General features: G+C 35.6%; 1 protein-coding gene across 2 annotated transcripts in view; it reads left to right on the forward strand.

The window, feature by feature from the left end:
- The window catches only part of DPP4 (dipeptidyl peptidase 4), a 109017-nt gene that overhangs the window by 15361 nt on the left and 74433 nt on the right, over positions 1–19223 (forward strand). For both annotated transcript variants that reach the window (XM_074215848.1, XM_074215849.1), the window contains one exon: positions 18384–18470. In XM_074215848.1, the coding sequence (XP_074071949.1) occupies positions 18384–18470 (87 nt within the window). The remainder of the gene's footprint in view (positions 1–18383; positions 18471–19223) is intronic.

Genomic DNA, 19223 nt, shown 5'->3' on the forward strand with positions numbered 1-19223 from the left:
ACGCTTGTTTTTTTTAGTTTCTTAAAATAATAAACATTTTAAACTAATCTGTCCTTGCTATTCATTCCCTCTTCCCCAAATTTTAGCGAATGAAAAAATAACCCCTTCCTCCCATAAAGTTTTTTTTTTTTTTTTAACATAATTGCATAGTGTGGCAAGATAAATTCTCACATTTGGCAGAAAATGAAGGACTCTATCTACTTTTTAAGTTAATTAACTCCCTGTCAGGAGGAGTGGTGAATTTTATCTTTATTCTTTTAGACTCTCATTTTTCATTGCATTATCAAAGCATTACAAGTAAGGGGATCAGTAAAGGTTCCCTACTAAGGCTCCTGAGCTGTGCTGCTCTGGAGGAAGCCAAAAGAGAATGGTTCAGGATAAATTCTAGCTGAGTAGCTGTCATTCTCCAACCCTTTTGTTTTGACTCTGCATGACTCCCATTTGTTTTTTTGGGCAAAGATACTGGAGTGGTTTATCATTTCCTACTTAAGCTCATTTTACAGGATGGAAATCTGAGGAAAACAGTTTAAGTGATTTGACCAACATCACACAACTAATAAGGGTCTGAGACCAGATTTGGACTTGGGAAGAGAGGTCTTCCTGACTCCATGCCCAGTGACTACTTAGCTGTTCAGCTTAACATTAGTGTTCAGGAAAAGCTTCTTGACTGATGTTGAATTGCTTTTGGTTTTTATCTGGATTTTTTTTTCTTTTATGGAGTTGTGGTGTTTGTTCTTCAGTTGCATTCTACTCTGGGAGCCTACTGACTTTGTTTATACATTTCCTCAGCAAAGATGCGGGAGTGGTTTTCCTTCTCCAGACATATCATGATCCATTTTGATAAAGGATTTATTTTAGGAAATGTCTTGATGGTAGATCTTTGAGTTAATAGTTAATCATTACTGTATATCTTAATGTTAATACAGTTATATATCTGTAAATGAATATCTTGTAGACTTTTGACCTTTGGGTTTACAGTTCAATATGATACAAGCATAACACGACATAAAACTAAAGTCACTGAGTTCTGTCAAATCTTTCCTAGGTACTAAAATTAAAATTTATTGCCATCTTTCTGGCTAGCATGAAAATCAACTTCTTTTGTTTTAAAATATAAACCACATTGCTCAATTATGTTGTTAGTAAATTATTATTTATCAAACAGTTCACTAAGCAAAATTGTTTTAAAAATGAAGAAAAACAGGATTTGGAATCAGAAGACCTGAGATTGAGTCCTGGCTATTCTAAGCTATATGGCCTTGACCAGGTCTCTCTCTTTTTTTTAAAAGGTTTTTTTTTTTTGCAAGGCAAATGGGGTTAAGTGGCTTGCCCAAGGCCACACAGCTAGGTAATTATTAAGTGTCTGAGACCGGATGTAAACTCAGGTAACCCTGACTCCAGGGCTGGTGCTTTATCCACTAGGCAACCTAGCCACCCCCTTTGACCAGGTCTCTTGACTTGATCCTTGTAGTTGTAGAACTGGGTGAATGTTAAGAGTTATACTATGGGGGGGGGGGCTAGGTGGTGCAGTGGATAGAGCACAAGTCCTGGAGTCAGGAGTACCTGAGTTCAAATTTGACCTCAGACACTTAATAATTACCTAGCTGTGTGGCCTTGGGCAAGCCACTTAACCCCATTGCCTTGCAAAAAAGAAAAAAATCTAAAAAAAAAAGTTATACTATCTAGTACATGGGATTGTTTTGAGTATCAAATGAGAAAATGCATATAAACTGTTTCCATCTTTTTAAATTCTAAACAAAAACAAGCTAATTCTAGTTCAGGAAGTTTTTGCAACTCTACCCTCTTGAAGTTTACAATTAAATTAGGTAATTAAGATATGTACATAAGAATTCACTTAAAACAAACCAGATAAATAGTATCTTAGAATTAGAATTTGGACCTCTCAGAAAGTATAGTGAAGCCTGTGGATTCCCCAGAATAATGCTTAAAATGTAAATAGTATTTTATTTTTTCCAATTACATGTAAAGAGGGTTTTCAATATTAATTTTTTAAAAAAGATTTTGAGTTAAACATTTTTCTCTTTTCTTCCTCTCAAGATCACAAACAATCTGATATAGGTTACATATGTGCAATCATGTCAAACATTTTCACATTTATTGTGTTGTGAAAGAAGAAATAGCAAAAAAACATGGAAAAAAAAGGTGAAAATAGTATGCTTTAGTCTACATTCAGACTCCCATCAGATCTTTCTCTGGATGTGGATAGCAATTTTCCATCATGAGTCTTTTGGAATTGACTTGGATCACTGTATTGCTGAGAAGAGCCAAGTCTTTCATAGTTGATCATTATACAGTGCTGCTATTAATTTGTACAGTGCTCTCCTGGTTCTGCTCATTTCACTCAGTATCAGTTCATCTAAAGGTTTTTCTGAAATCCACCTGCTCATCATTTTATAGCACAATAGTAATGTTTTTTAGGTACACAGAATACTTAGGATTACAAAGAAAACCAGCAATATTAAAATTAAAGATGAGATTTTTTTTTTTTTATCTAAATTCTTGGACTCTCAAGTCTCCATTATGAGATAGCCTAATCTAGAACTGAAACAAAAGCCATCTAGTTCATTTCTTAATAGAAGCATCTAAATGGCTCAGAAGCAAGTACAGTAAAACATAGGTTCAAATCTTGTTTAGACACTAACTAGCACTCACTGTGGGCAATTAAAACCTCTGTCTGCCTCAGTACCCCCAAGTGTAAAATGGGTACTGGTCAGTTGTCTGAGACTCAATTGCCCACTTGGTCAATGATTGCTTTGGGGTTCTTTTTTAGGTTTTTGTAAGGCAAATGGGGTTAAGTGGCTTGCCCAAGGCCACATAGCTAGGTAATTATTAAGTGTCTGAGACCGGATTTGAACCCAGGTACTCCTGACTCCAAGGCCGGTGCTTTATCCACTATGCCACCTAGCCCCCCCCCAAGTGTAAAATGGGAATAAGAAAAGCACTCACTTCCCAGGATTGTTGTGAAGATTAAAAAAAGATCATATTCACTTAGCACAGTGTCTGGAACAAAGTACTTCCTTCCTTATTTACAACTGAGGAAACTGAGGCTCTCACACAAACAATAAGCAGTTGAATTTGAATCCTGATTTTCTGACTTCAAAGAATAGTGTTTTTCCATTATACAACAGAAGTATAGAAATGTTCTAAGAGTTTAGAGAATTATTTCTGACTGGAAATCTGGTAAAGTTGCATGGATTAAGTTGATATCTGAGCTGACCCTAAAGGGATCAGTGAACTATGTGAGGATCAAATGAGGTATTATTTGTAAACTGCTTCTCACAGTGCCATAGTAGGTGCTATGTATGTTAGCTATTAGCATTTTGTAGGAATAGGATTGTAATAGAAAGAGATAAACTTTGTGATGGGGTGTGGCATGAACAAAGATATGTTCTTCGAAAAACACTTTCTGGAATTCTGGAGAGAAAGAATGCTAGACCTAAAGTCAAGATGTAATAGCCCTGTGAACATATGCTTAGCCTTTTTGAGTCTCAGTTTCCTTACCTATCCAATGGGGATCTCTGCAAGATCTACTTCACCCAGCTTTTGTAAGGATCACATACCATTATATATGCAAAGCATTTTGCAAATTTTAAACTCCTTTGTAAATAGTTTAAAAAGTCATCTGGTCCCTCTCTCTCTCTTTTTTTTTTTTTGATTTTGCATGGCAATGGAGTTAAGTGATTTACCCAAGGTCACACAGCTAAGTAAGTATTAAATGTCTGAGGCTGGATTTGAACTCAGGTCCTCCTGACTCTAGAGCCAGTGTTCTATCCACTGTGCCACCTAGCTGTCTCCCTAATCCATCTTCTAAAGTCCATTGAGAATATACAAAAAAGAACTAACTTCCACCATAACTTACCTGTCTCCAAAACATTCTGATTTCCTCTGAGGACTTGCACTATTTTTCTAATGTGAGGTTATGAGAGTTAAGGAAAGAGCACTAGACCAAGAACCAGGAGAGGTAGGTTCAAATTCTGACTTACTAAACTTAATTGTCTGTATGACTTTAGTTAAATCACACCATTCCTCTTAGCCTCAATTTCTTCATCTATAAAATGGAGCTAGTAATGCTAGTTTTCTCACAGATTTATCATTAAGAAAATGCTATATAAATGTCATGAGATTTGTTCAAGATCATATAGTTATTGGCATATAAGATGAGTCTCCGAAGGTTAAGTGAATTGACCACTTATATAGCTAAATAAGTGATATAAAGAAATAAATGATTGAGCTACTAGGATATTCCTAGGGAAAAGTAACAAGGGCCAGAGCTGACATACTATGAGTATAAATGAAAAGAAAGAGATGAAGGGGAAGATAGAAAGTTGAGGACTTGGTGACAGGATGTGATAGGTGAGAATGAAAGTTTTGGAGGTGTGTCGGTAGTGCCCCCAAGATAAAGAAGGAAGTCTGAAGGAGGAAGAGGTTTTGTGGTGAAGATGACAAATTCAGTTTTGGGACATGTTAAATTTGAGATGGTTTGTAGGGCACCCAGATGGAGGTTTCTCATAGGCAGAGAGAAATGTTTGTTTGGAGGTCAGAAATGGATTTGGGGCAGGGACTCCTGGGTGGAAGTGATAGAGTTAGATAGGTGAAAGTTAGGATTGGGTTAAGATTACCAAGGAGAGAGAGAATGTAGAGAGAGAGAGAGATTAGAAATGACTTGAGAAGAGAGGCTTTCAAGAGGGGCCAGGCTGGAGGAGGAGGAGGAGGAGCTGTCAGTGAAGAAGATCCTGAACCAGGGATCAGAGAGCAGGGCCTGGTGGAATGTGAAATACTGTCCAGAGGTCCAGAAAGAAGATTAACAAAAGAAAGTTCTCAGTGGTTGCCTTTGAGAGAGGATTTTTTGAGAACTAAAGTCAGATTTCAAGGGAAAGAAAAATGAGTGGGGTGGTGGAGATGCTAAAAGCTGTGAGAGCAGATTGCTGTTTCTAAAGGATTGCAATGGGTGGAAATGAAGAGATGGGCTCATAGGTTCAATTAATCAGTAAACAAGTATATTAAGTTCCTACTGTGTACTAAATATTGTGCTAAACCCTGAGGTTTCAAGAGGTGAAAGACAGTTCTCACCCCCAAGGAGCTCACAAACTCATGGATCCTAGTTTGAGAGGGGGAATAGTGACCTCCGAAGTCTTCTAGGTCAACCTTGTTATATAGATAAGGAAAATGAAGTCCAGAGTGATTGCCTAGGTTCATTAGAGGCAGAATTCAAACTCAAACCCTCTTTCTGCAGAACAAGCATACTTTCCACTTACTGTATTTAGCAAGAAGCAAGGAATAATATTTGGATTGGGGGAGATTTGATTATTACTATAGCTGGCCCTTTCAACAGTTCTAGGATTTTGCTGAATCAATACCATTTATCAATCCTTTGGGGATGGGAGTGGGGTTAGGGAAGGAGGTGGTAGTGGATCAGAGAGGTGATAGAACTAGAGTAATAAAAGAAAGGATCACTGAAGCACCTTTTTAAAAAAAATGCACAGAAGAGAAGATCAAAATGAATAGCAAGCTGGACAACTTTGAAAGTTTTTGTTGTTTAACAGCTCTAGTCATGTCTGACTCTTCCATTTGAGGATTTTTTTTTGCCAAACATATGACATGCTTTGCCATTTTCTTTTCCAACTCATCCTATAGATGAGGATTCTTAACTGAGGCAAAGAGGGTTAAATGATAAGGCCAGGGTTACACAAATCTGAGGCCAGATGAAGTCCTCCTGACTCCAGTTTGGGCATTTTATCCACTGAACCACCTAGCTGCTCCTTGAGAATTACATGTTCAGTATATATACCAATATATATGTATATGAGTCTTAGAGAAGGGAATTATCTGAGTGCTTTTAGATATTTTAAAAACTGATTTGGCTAGATTATGGAATAATGCAGGGTAAGTCTAGAAAATAAGTCATAGCTTGAGTATGAAAATATGTTTGTGTGTGTGTGTGTGTGTGTGTGTGTGTATACACACATATATATGAGCTGGTGGTGTACACATTCACAATGAGCCTATGAATGGACATAACTTCTGGAAGAGAATTTGGGATTATATACAAAATACTAAGCAGTGCAACCTCTGACCCAATTGTAGCACCCCTAAGCCTGTGTCCAAGAGGTCAAAGAGAGGAAAAAGCTATATATTTTCAAAATCATTAATAACAGCTCTTTTTGTGGTTGCAAAAAACTTGGAAACTAAAGAGATGTCCATTAATAAAGGAATGACTAAATAAATAGTGGTATTAGAATGTGATGAAATACTGATATACTATAAGAAATGAGGAACTAAAAAAAACTTAAAGAGATGTGGAAAGACATGTGAACTGATTCAGTAGGAAGCAAACAGAACTTGAAGAACATTTTATACTTTAATAACAATATTGTAGAAAAGAACACTTATAAATAATGAATGATCAAAACCAGAAGAACAATTTATATAATGACAAAAACACTCTAAAGATAAATTTTGTAAGCTGTACTGTGATTAATACAAGCACTATTCTTGATAACAGAGGCCCAGTGATGAAACATATTATCTACTTTCTGACAGACATGAGAAATTCAAGGCACAGAATGTGAGACATAGATATTTTTGTTTATAGTTGTTGAGGGAATGTTTTCCTTCACTTGGCATATTTGCTACCATGATTTTGTTTTTCTTTTCTCACTATCTTTCTCTCTTTCTCTTTTAATGAGATGGGAGGTGGGAGAAAGAGAAAATAGATTTTTGTTAATTAAAAAAGAATTAAAAATAGAGAGGTGGAGGGGTACTCCAGATGTGGAATATTGCAGGCTCTTTCAAATGAGGTCACTGTTTTTTTTTTAGTTAATTGCTTTACTTTATTGCAAGAGATCTCTCATGGTAAAAATTACTCATCAAATATAATTTTTAAAAAAGTAAACTTTACATGTAAAGATCCACAGTTTCAGTTCAGGCTTATGTATATGAAAATGTGCCTTCAGAGAACTAAACTACATTTCTGTATTGCATAATCCTCTCTTCCACCCTGATTGATTTTCTATTGTATTTTTTCACTTGTTAATATGATGGTTCGTGTTATTCTGAACTTACTGCATCTTTCTATTGACTTAATTAAAATGCAGGGGAAGTAACCATATTTTCATTCTTATTTCTAAAATGTCTTCTGCTAATAATATTATATAATAATTCTCTGCACACAAATGGTATTCAATGAGTGTTGTAGAATGTGTAATAAAGAAAAAATTATTTTTTTTTGGTTTTCATCATACTCTTAACCCTTTTTAGTCTTATAAAATAGGAGTATTTAACTTTTTTTTGAGTCATGGTGAAACTTACAGACTCCTCAGAATAATGTTTTTAAATTTTTAAAATGAAAATGTGATTACAAAGGAGAACAAAAGTTAAATAAAGATGCAAAATTTTTTTTCCCTTTCAAGTTCATTGACCCTCTGAAATCATGGATTCCTGGTTCAGAACCTCTGAGCAAAAGCATAAATCAGTTATTAACACAGCAAGAATTTATATGTGTCAAGTTTTCTGCTAGGAACTAGGAATACAAACACAAATTTGAAATTTTCCTAGCCTCAAAGAGATTACATTTTGTCAGGAGACAGCATGTTCTGAAAACAACAGTAACATAGCTAACATTTATTATAGTACATTAGATTTATGATGTGCTATCTAAGTCTATTCATGTCTATGATCCAGATCATATCTATCCACTGTGCTGAGTAAGCCTATTACAGTAGATAGAGTGTTGAAACTGGAGTTAGGAAGACTTGAGTTCAAATTCTGTCTCATACACTTATGTGGTGTATGATTTTTGGGCAAGTCACTTAATCTAGCTCCCTCAGTTTCTTTATCAATACAATGCAGATAATAATGGCACCTAACTCCTAGAGATGCTCAAAATATTTCCCAATTAACAATTTAACGTTAATTTGTATTTGAGTTCCAAATTCTCCAAATTCTCTTCTCCCCCCCCTCCCGCTTCTTGAAAAGACAAGCAATTTGATATGGAGAATGCATGTGTTTTTGTGAGGATCAAATAAGATAATATTTGTAAAGTGCTTTGAAAACATTTAAAATTTTAACTTATTACTAACAGTCCTTGGAGATAGATATTATTAATATTCAGAAAATAAATACATTCAATTCTCCCATAACACAATTTGTACATTCCTTTAAATCACCATATTATACAACAACACATAATAAAAATCACAGAATGTGTAGGAGAAATGAGAGTGGGGCATAAAACTCCAAAACTTCTTAAAAGATTGGTCCACCTTAGACTGCAAGTGGGCTGAAGCCCTCCTCTGACCTACTATAACAAAAGATAGACAATAAAAATAGCTCTTTACAAAAAAAGACCTGAAGCTTTCTTATGGAAGTGTATTAGAAGAGTTGCTGTTTGTTAGTTATTGTAGAGTGGAGCAGTTTTTCCTAAATTCTCTATGTTTCTCTCTGAAGAAATTGCACATAAGCAAACACTAAATTCTCATTATGCTCAAATTATCCCTTAATATATCAATTATGTTGGAACAAATTCTTGTTTTCAAAACAAACATTATAACAGAACTGATTGTACAAGATAATTTTGGAAGAGGAACTCTTTCAACTGGCAGCAGGGGGAGGAGCATGGATCAGGAAAGATCTCATGGAGAATGAAGATAAGGCATGAACTTCAAAGGAAACTAGAGATCCTTGTAGCAGAGTGGTTAGAATGCCAGGTCTGGAGTAAGGAAGGCTCATCTTCAGGAGTTTTTTTTTGCAAGGCAGTGGGGTTAAGTGACTTGCCCAAGGTCACACAAGCTAGGTAATTAAGTGTCTAAGGCTGAATTTGAACTCAGGTCCTCCTAACTCCAGGGCCGGTGCTTTATCCACTGCACCACCTAGCTGCTCCCATCTTCAGGAGTTTAAATATGGCCTCAGGTACTTATTAGCTGTGTGACCCTGGTTAAGTCATTTAGCCCTATTTAACCTCAATTTTCTCCTCTATAAAATGAGCTGAAGAAGACAAACCTCTCCAGTATGTTTGCCAAGAAAACCCTTAATGGGGTCACACAGAGTCAGACACAAATGAACAAGTTAGGATTCTAAAGGTGGAGGGAGGTAAGATGGGAATACTTCACAGACCTGTGCAGTAGTGCCAAGATCTAATATGATGTGTGAAGGAGGGAATCTTTTTATGAGCGATTGAAATACCAGAAGAGTAAGCACTAACTTGTATCTACTCTGGGGTTGTTAGACATTAAGCTTCTATTTATGTAAGTAAGAAGGCCTGAGATATTTAGTATTTAAAGCTATTTCATGTGTGAATTGGTTTGCTATAATATACATCTGTTACATTTTAGAATTTTTGGAACTTAGATTTTTGAGGTAGAAGTGATTTTGAAAGTCTTCAGGACCAATCTCATTTTAGAGATAAGGAAATTAAGGATCAAAGAGACAGTGACTTCCTCATGCAAAGGTAGATAGAGAGTCTCTAATTTCCACTGAATCTTGCTTCATTGATAACCATCCTGTATTTTGGTATAGGTATAAACATAAAACTTGATTATTACTATTTACATTTTTTCCTGCCAAAATTCATAACTCTGGGTAATAGGCATCTCAAATTTGATATCATTAGGTACTTTGATGGTTTTATCTGACTCTATTAAATAGAATATTAATTTTGGGGAAATGCAGTTGCAGAAAGATAGGATTAGAGAATCAAAGAATCTTAAATGTGGAAGGGGCCCAGGATACAGAGATCCTTGAATGTTTCATCTCAGGAATCAGAATTTTTCTTTTCTGGATAATGAGGAGCCATTGAAGATTATGTACAATAGTCTAAGGACACAAATTGATATTTTAATGAATGTAGTCTGGTGTAGTTGGTAAAATGGATTGACTGTGGGAGAAGAGAAGAACTGGAGGTGAAGAGAAAAGTTGGGAAGCCTGTTCCATCATCTGGTTTAGCAATAGTTGAATTAGAATAGTTATTAGTGGAGATGAAAAAGAAGAGAGATAAAAGAAACTCTTCTAAGGTGTATTTGACTGGGTTAGTAACTAATTGGATATAGGATATTGGATAAAGCAGAAGGAAGAGTTAGATAACTCCCATGTAGGGCTTGGGGCACTAGCCATTCTTTTTTTTTAATCTAAATGAAGTGAATGAGTCTGTACTTGTATGTTGACTCTTACAAGGAAATGGCAAACCTCTCCAGTACATCATTGTCAAGAAAACCCCAAATGGTGTCACTGAAAGTTGGACACAACTGAAAAACAACTGAACATTATGTAGTGGGAACCATTAATGAATCACTGGCCTTGGAGGCAAATGGCTCTCTGTCCTAAGAATCTTGTATAGGGGCTGTTCCACTGGGATTTCTCCTCCAAAGTCATTACCCCCATTTGGCAACATACCTTCCAAACCTCACCTCAGGCTATTTTGCCATTATTTTCTCTGAATTTTTGCTTACTTTTCTTGCCACCTTAAAAATGATGGTTACTTAATCAGATAACTCTTAATACTACATTTAAGAGACTATTTATTTACTCTAGATTACTCATGTACATTTTATGATGAAGCATTCTGAAAATACTACCTGATTATTATTTGGACCTTCACTGCTTTTATTATATATTTAGTAAGATAATAACAAATAAATAAATCAGCAAACCATGAAGGCTGGTATAAAAATCTTTCTAGCACTGGGAAGATATCCCCTGTACTTGATGTATAGTAGCTCTTTAAAAAATTATATTCTGAGAATATTAACAAACTCTATAGTTCTTTAAAAGTTATTCCTCCTTCACATTTGCTTTCTTATATGGGGTAGTTCTCTGGGAAAGGAGGAATGATACAGGAGGAAATTTAGTAGAAACAACAGAATTTTTCTTTATTAAAAAATCCAAGGTGTTGAGCATCTAATGAAAGTCATTAACAAATCTCTTTCTCTGTCTCTGTCATATAAGTGAATGACTGGTGAATTTGGTTTAAGACATGATAAGTTTTAGATAATATTGGGCATCTATCCAATAGTCTATTTATAGAGAAACCTGGAGATAAGGTTAGAGGACAAAAAATCAAAGATAAGACATAAAGGAAATGGATTGTGTACATGAACAAGACTTAAGTTAGAGAGATTCCAAGAAAAAAGAGGCTGAAGGGAAGAATTTCCATCCTTATTTTTGTTTTGTCTTTAACTGTTTTTCATTTGTGTCCAACTCTTTGTGACCCCATTTGGGGTTTTCTTGGCAAAGATATTGAAATGGTTTGCCATTTTCTTCTCCAGGTAATTTTGTAAATAAGGAAACCGAGGCAAACAGGGTTTATTAAGTGTCTGAGAACAGATTTGAGTTCAGGAAAAGGAATCTTCCTAATTTTTTTATCCTTAATAAATGCTCAAATACAAATTTCTAAGACTTCTATTGGAGATAAAAGTTCCTCTTAAATTCTTGAGCAGTTTGGTGAGTCAGGACCTACCATGACTAATTAATAGAACAAGCTCTAAACATAAAACTATCTAATCACTTCCCAGATGAAGTCTCAATGTTGTTCCTTATCCTTCTCTGATGTCTTATGTCAATATTTGATCAAAATATCTATTGTAACTTAAGCAGCTGATTTACTACATTACCTTGATCCTAAAAAGATTCTGACTACACTCTTGCCAGCTATAATTAGGGCATAAGACCTGTGAGATGCCTTGGTAGCTATCAGCATTTGCCTTTTTTATGATGGTAATACTTTGTTATTTTGAATATTTTATTAGAGCTCTGAGTCATAGAATTTTAAGGGTATAAAGGATTATCTAAATCCATCCCCTCATTTTACTGATAAGGAAACTTTCAGGAGGAAAAAGTGAAGCTGTGGTTGGTCCCACAGCTAATTAATGGAAAAAGTGGGACTAAAATGCAAATTTGACTTGACTGTTAAGAAGTCTTTCAGCTGTGATTTGCAAGGTCTTTTAAGAGGCTAAGGTAAGATGTTTACCTTTGTTCTACCTGGGATACATCTATGAATGCTCTACAGACATTATTTTAGTTTTGGTGTCTTAGGCTCCAGTATTTCACATATTAGAGTGAAGTTCATACCAGTGTCAGGGGAAAAGAATATTGAAGAGGAATGCTGTCTTTGCAAATACTTTATCTCTCTTTTTATCAATGGAAAGTTGTCAGTGCTCTTTAACAGACGATGGTGATATGTACTTGTCATGACAATATATAACTTAATAACTTCTCAGAAGTCTGAGCCAGATGTGTTTATGAAGGGAATTGTAGTGTAATGAATTTGACAGTTAATTTGGAAGCAGGAGACCTTGGTTCAAATTTTGGCTCCTCTACTCATACTAAGAAGTTGGAGATAATCAAGAAATTATGCTAATTGGATCCACTACATATTTATGTTACATGTTCTCACTTGGGCTTTTACTGCAGTAATGCATCCCTTTTATTCTTCTCTATTGAGTCCATCATAGCACCTTTTTCAAACCTTTTCCAAATCTTTTCCTTTCCATTTTAAACCTCCCATGGCTTTCCCTATTCCTCTCTCAACCTCATATTTCCCTGAAAATGAAGCATCCTTTTATCTCTTCCTCATTTCACATTATTCAGAAGCTTTCCCCTACTCTTTCTTCCTTCATTTGTCTCAAAGAAGAGGTGCTCCTTCTTGTCAGTATTAATCTCCCTACAGATATGTGGCCCTATTTCAGTTTGTTTTTTTCTAGCAGATTGTACTCAAACATTCCCACTCTCTCACTAATCTTGTCTTCTCCCTTTTTTACTGATTGCTTTCCTACTGTTTAAAAACACTCCTTTTTGGCAAACCATGTCTAAAAAGTTTGGATATTTTCAAGTACTACTTTCGCAGAACTCCCATCTACTTTTTTCAACTAAAAAGTTCACATTGGAATCAACAAAAGTGCGACTAAAAGAGTGAATTTGTGGCAACTGACTGGGATTGCAGCCCAGAAATTATTTATGTGTACAAAAGAGGTTAAATTTGTGATATCTCATTTAGTGGTCACAGAACATTCACATCACTTGTTCAGCATAGGTTTGTAGAAGACTAAGTGAGACTGTAAGGGGGAAGAGTGTAGAATTTGGCTGTGGGCAGGGAATGTAAATCTGAGAGTATTAGGAACATATGGAGACCATTAGCCAAAACTGGGCTAGAGCCCTATATCTAAGGTGTGTACAAGTGAAGCTCACTTGGTCCCAGAACCAATATACTTGGCCCTACTATGCACCTGACACCTTCAGTCTCTGTAAGGCCTGTGTTTCTTTTCAACCTAGCATCTTTGGGATCACTCAAACGGGGCTTTGAATCTAAGATTTCCTTATTCAGGGTAGTGTATGGACCCTAGGAGGTCTTTCCTTTTTTTAATAATGTTTTTTCAATTGCATGTAAAAATTTTAAAAAAATTTGAGTTTCAAATTGCCTTCCTTCCTCCTTCTCTTCCCTCCCTGAAGAGAGTGAGCAAATAAATAGGAGTTGTACATGTGGAATCATGTAAAACATTTCCATAATAGTTATGTTGTGAAAAAAGACACAGACAACAAAAGGGGGGGTATAGTGAAAAATAGTATACCTCAATTTGTGTTCAGACTCCCATCAATTCCTTCTCTGGATGAGAAGAGCATTTTTCACCTTGAATCCTTTGGAATTGTTTTGGTTCATTATATTGTTTGTTGTTGAGATTAGCTAAATCATTCATAGTTGATCATCATACAGTATTGCTATTGATCTGCACAGTGTTCGGGTTTTGCTCACTTCACTTTGCTTCAGTTCTTTCAAATCTTTCCAAGTTTTACTGAAATAATTTGGCTTGTCATTTCTTACAGTACAATAATATTTCATTATAATCATATACCACAGCTTGTTCAACTCTTCCCTAGTTGATAAATATCCTCTCAATTTCACATTCTTTTTTTTTTTTTTTAGGTTTTTGCAAGGCAAACAGGGTTAAGTGGCTTGCCCAAGGCCACACGGCTAGATAATTATTAAGTGTCTGAGGCCTGATTTGAACCCAGGTACTCCTGACTCCAGGGCCGGTGCTTTATCCACTGCACCACCTAGCCGCCTCTCAATTTCACATTCTTAGTGGTTATTTTTATACAAATACATCTAGAAGATCTTTCTTATGCACTATTACTACCTCTGTGGAGAAGGGTTGCTATATATATATATATATATATATATATATATATATATATATATATATATATATGAACAGGGTCCCAGGATATATAGCTCTATATATATATATATGGACAGGGTCACAGGAATTAGCTCTATATGAAGTTTATTTCTTCCTTTTAGGGAAAATTTCAGTTTGCTAAGGTTCTTGAAAATGAATTCAAATTATGTTGCTGATTCCACCTTCAAAATAAACACTGGGCTTATCTGTTGATGAGGTTGAAGACTAATGAATATCATGTATCAGTCTGTACCAGGAAAACTTAAAAACACTTTGAAAGGCTTCCATCATCTGCTAATGTAGCGATTTCCTTTAGTTATGGGCACTGAAAAGTGACAAGTGGATATGGAGGAAGGTGAGAACTCCTTTAAGAGAATGTTGGAATATGATGTCAACTTGGCCCCACATTTCAATCTGAAGAGGTCATGACTTGCACTTGGCATAGACATCACAACCATGTTCTTTAAAAGTTTTACAAATATCTTTTCCTTTACGGTATGATCAAAGAGAAGGCAAAAATGAGCATTGTGTGTTTTGTTGTAATGCTTAAAGTGCTTTTAGCAGTGACTTCCTGGGCTTCTGTAATTGTAATATTAACAGGAAGGCTAAAGTTAGCCTCTTACAAAGCAGGGTGGGAAGAAATTTTATAAGAATGTAGCTCATCAGTTTAAAAAAGGGCAGTATGGCCATTGACAGCTAGGAAGCAACAGTATAGAGGTGAAAACATTTCCTTTTCCTTAGCTGGTCCTCAATAGCTTTGTCTATATAAACCTAAGACATCAGGTTAGATGTCTAGTAGATCTTACTCTTGTTGTTATTTTTTCAGTTATAGCTTGTTCTTTGCAACCACTGTCAGCATTTTCTTGGCAAAAGTGGTTTGCCATTTTACATTCCATTTTGCAGCTGAAGAAATGCCCAGGGTTGCACAGTTAGGAAATGCCTGAGGCCAGATTTGAACTCAGAAAGAGAGGTCTTCCTGATTTCAGATCTGGCCCTCCAGCCACCCCAATTGTAGATCTACAGTTATATTTTTCTATGCTTGTGGTTTTTGACTTTCTTTTTATTCAGGAACAGAGAAAAAGCACATCTTAAGTGTGAGCCAGAAGTTTTCACTCTTAATGGAGAATTAGATCCTTTTTTGTAGGAGGCATAAGATTTAGTCTCTCCTGAGATTATCTTGCATTTGGCTCATTTGTAGAAGGCCCTTAAACCACCATGCAAACATCAGCCTTTCATACACACTTTGCATTCAGAATAAGGCTATCACAGACAAAAGTACTCCGTGTTGTAAATGATCAAGAAAACATTTTGTGACAATGACAGCCACAACAATTTAGAAAATGTTCCAGACCAAATCCTGACCAGAAAAATCAAGGGAAAAAAATTCCAGTGAGTCATTTTTCTATCCCAAAGTGGCATAGATAGGCAAACTGAGAGGTCTGCAGGCATTGGAGACTGCATCTGTCCAGAATCATGAAGCTGTAGAGTATTCCAGGACTCAAAAACTGAAAGATGACCAAATCTAGGGACAAGGGGAGGTCCCATGCTCATTCTAGAAAGATTGAGGCCCTTGTGCAACTTTGCCTCATTTAAATCCAATTCATACACAAGTCAAGACATCATTGATATCTTTGGTCTTCTTTGAAGTATTAACTGCAATTTTGAGTCTTTGAGATTGTATGGATCCAGGAGAGAGGAGTCCTTTCTGGTGACCTTACCTTTTTTTTTTCCACTTTGAAAGAGGACTGAAGTGATGGCAGAGTGCATAGGTCCCTAGAAGAGGTAGGATCCAACAGAGTAAAATGTTTTCTTTGCCCCAGAAACTCTGTAATTGTTATTGAGAGTTTTTATTTGGGGATTTCTTTCAAGAGGTAATCAGAGGTGTTCATTTTACTACTTTCCCCTCTGATTCTAAGTAGTCTAGAAAGTTTTCTTTTGTGATTCCTTGAAATATATTGTCTAGGTGTTTTTTTGGTCATGGCTTTCAGCCATATATTTTTATATATGTATATATACATCATATATACATACACACACATTTATATTGGTGAGGTTAAGTGACTTGCCCAGGGTCACACAGCTAGTAAGTGGCAAGTGTCTCAGGTTGGATTTGGTCTAACTGTCCTACTAGTCAAATGATTCTCTCGCCTTGATTTGTTTTCCAGGTGTTTTGTTTTTGCTATGAGACACCACATCTCCTCCTCTTCTTTCTTCCATAGTTCTCCATTCTTTTCACATTTTTCTCCCAGGAATTCTGTTTTTCTTTGAGCTTTTGCCTATAGATATTTTGGAGTTATTTTCTTCTGAATTTCTATCTTTGTCTGCCCTGTCACAATAATAGCTTTTTTATTGTTGGGGTTCTTTTGTTTGCGTGGTTGTTTATTAATTACTTATAACTTATCTTTTTATTTTGGACTTTGTGTAAGGGCTAGGCTCTGTGCACTTGTGGAGATGGGGAGGGAGGGGAGGAGATGAGATGATTCCTGGGCTAAGCTTTGGTACTCCTGGGTCTTTCTCTTGCTATCCTATGGTATTGAGTGTTATTTTATTCAGGATCAAGTTGATCAGGTAGAAGAATTACTTTTCATAAAGAAGACCCATCTTCCTTTGAGACAGAAGAGTGGGAGGATGAAGACAGAGACATTTAAAAGATAGAAATTTATCCACCTATCCCTATTTATCTATTGTGAGCATAATAGAGAGCCAGGTCAAAAAGATCTAAGTTCAAATCCAGCTGCAGACATTTAGTAGCTGTTTTACTCTGAGCAAGTCAGTTAACCTCTGTTTGCTTCATTTTTCTCATATACGTAATAGGGATATTAATAGCAACTACTTCCCAGGGTTGTGAGAATTAAATGAGATAATATTTGTAAAACACTTAGGAGAGTGCTCAGCATATAGTAAGTGCTGTATAAATATTAGTTATGTTAACAATTATTACATCACAGAAGTTAGAAGAAAATAAAATTAATTTTACAATAGCCATTATCTTAAATTTGTGCTGAGCAGTTAGCAAGATTAATATAAAAATATTTTAAAATTACAAATATTAATCAATATCAGATTAATAATCAATACTAGATCAATGTAATTTATTAAAAATTACTGAGCCACAGTGAAGACCCATGGAAGTTTGTCAGATTGACTTTGTAGTGGGTCAAATTAGTTCAGTTCATTGACCCAAAGTTAGCAATTAAAAACTCATAGTGGGGGGCGGCTAGGTGGCACAGTGGATAAAGCACTGGCCCTGGAGTCAGGAGTACCTGGGTTCAAATCTGATCTCAGACACTTAATAATTACCTAGCTGTGTGGCCTTGGGCAAGCCACTTAACCCCATTTGCCTTGCAAAAAAACCTAAAAAAACCCCCAAAAAACCTCATAGTGGGGGGCAATCCAGATTTGAGGATTAACACATACAATAGATTAGAAGGCTAAGAAAGTAAGGGAGGCCAGGGTTAGAGGGCTATGTCTTAAGTGGTGTGAAGGATTACCTATACTGAGTTAGTGGAAGAGACCAATGCAGTTTAAAGTTATGGTGTCAAGTGAACATGGCCGGCAAATGAAAGGAAGCACAAGTTGAAAGTTAGGTGGTTGTAATCAGGAGGGAGCAACAAGTTTGAATTCTTGAATGGTTGTATATTGATGAGGTCCAGAATGTGATTGTAATCTTTTAGAGCCGAATATAAAAGTGGATTTAAGGACTGCTGGTCTTCAAAGAGGACCTCTGGACCTACTTAAAAAAAAACAACTCAGCAACTTTACAAAAGCTCTCACACATTCATGAAAATACAAAAATAATGGCAAATACATCCTTACTTGTGCTTCCTTTCATTTGCCGGCCATGCTTTGATTTTTTTGTTTTTATTTTATACAGGTTTTTCATTGGTGTTAGGCAGTTTATGATGAAACTTCTTTTGCCAATGCAGATCTATTTTCTTTTGTTTGTTTTGGCAACTTAAGAGTCTTGGAGATTTGCCTGGGACACTGGAAATTTTAGTTACTTATCCACAAGTATGTGACAGTGATGATACTTGAACCCTGGTCTTCCTTATTCCAAGGCTAGCTCTCTGCTTCTCATGTAATAGTTAAGCTACACATTTTTAAAAAATTTTTATTAGTTTCTTCCTTGAAATTTAATTGTTTGAAACATGAATTATTGACACATTACAAAAACATGTGTTTTCTTTCTAATAACAGAGGCTGACCTTCGGAAAACCTATTCCTTGAATGATTATTTAAAAAGTACTTACAGAGTAAAGTCCTACCCTTTGAAGTGGATTTCAGGTAAACATTTCTTCTCTTTTTTTAAAATTTCCTTCTTGCTTCCAAAATTACACATTTATAAACTGAATTAGGGACATACCCTGGAGGAATGTTTAAAATATCAAGACACCCATTCATGTTCTTCAGGATTGTGCAACATTATGGTGTATTATTTGCCCTAGATGAGAGAGTAATGGAGAAAGAGTGAAAGAAAAATCTGCAAGTTAACAAACCATTAATTAATTAATTAATTAATTAATAATTAATAATTAATTAATTATTAAATTATTTAATAATAAATTATTAAAATAAAAAACTAAAAGCTAATAATCTAATAAAACAGCAAAGTAGAAAATTCTTGGTCAAGCTGAATGGAAGTTTTGGATCAGGATTAGATTTAGATTTCATAAGTGGGTGAGCATATTTTTTACTTGCTTATAGAGCACCAAAGAGGTGAAGTGTTTTGCCTAGGGTCACCCAAGAGGTAGCATCATAGACATGACTTGAACCTAGGTTGAACTGGAGAAAAATAAAAAAATAAAAGTAGGAGCCCTTTATAGAATGGATTTACTTGAAGGAATTATTTTAACAAACCCAATTAGACTTTATGTAAATATATTACCCATTCAATGTTTCTGCACTTAGAACATTTTTTCCCCTTAATTCTTTAGAAGACAGGCAGTAGATAGAGATCTAGCCTTACAGTCAGCAAGACCTGGGTTCAAATTCCGCCCATGACATACACCCATGACATATTTGGGACCCTAGTCAAGG

The sequence above is a fragment of the Macrotis lagotis genome, chromosome 1 (genome assembly GCF_037893015.1).
Source record: "Macrotis lagotis isolate mMagLag1 chromosome 1, bilby.v1.9.chrom.fasta, whole genome shotgun sequence".
Taxonomy (NCBI): domain Eukaryota; kingdom Metazoa; phylum Chordata; class Mammalia; order Peramelemorphia; family Peramelidae; genus Macrotis; species Macrotis lagotis.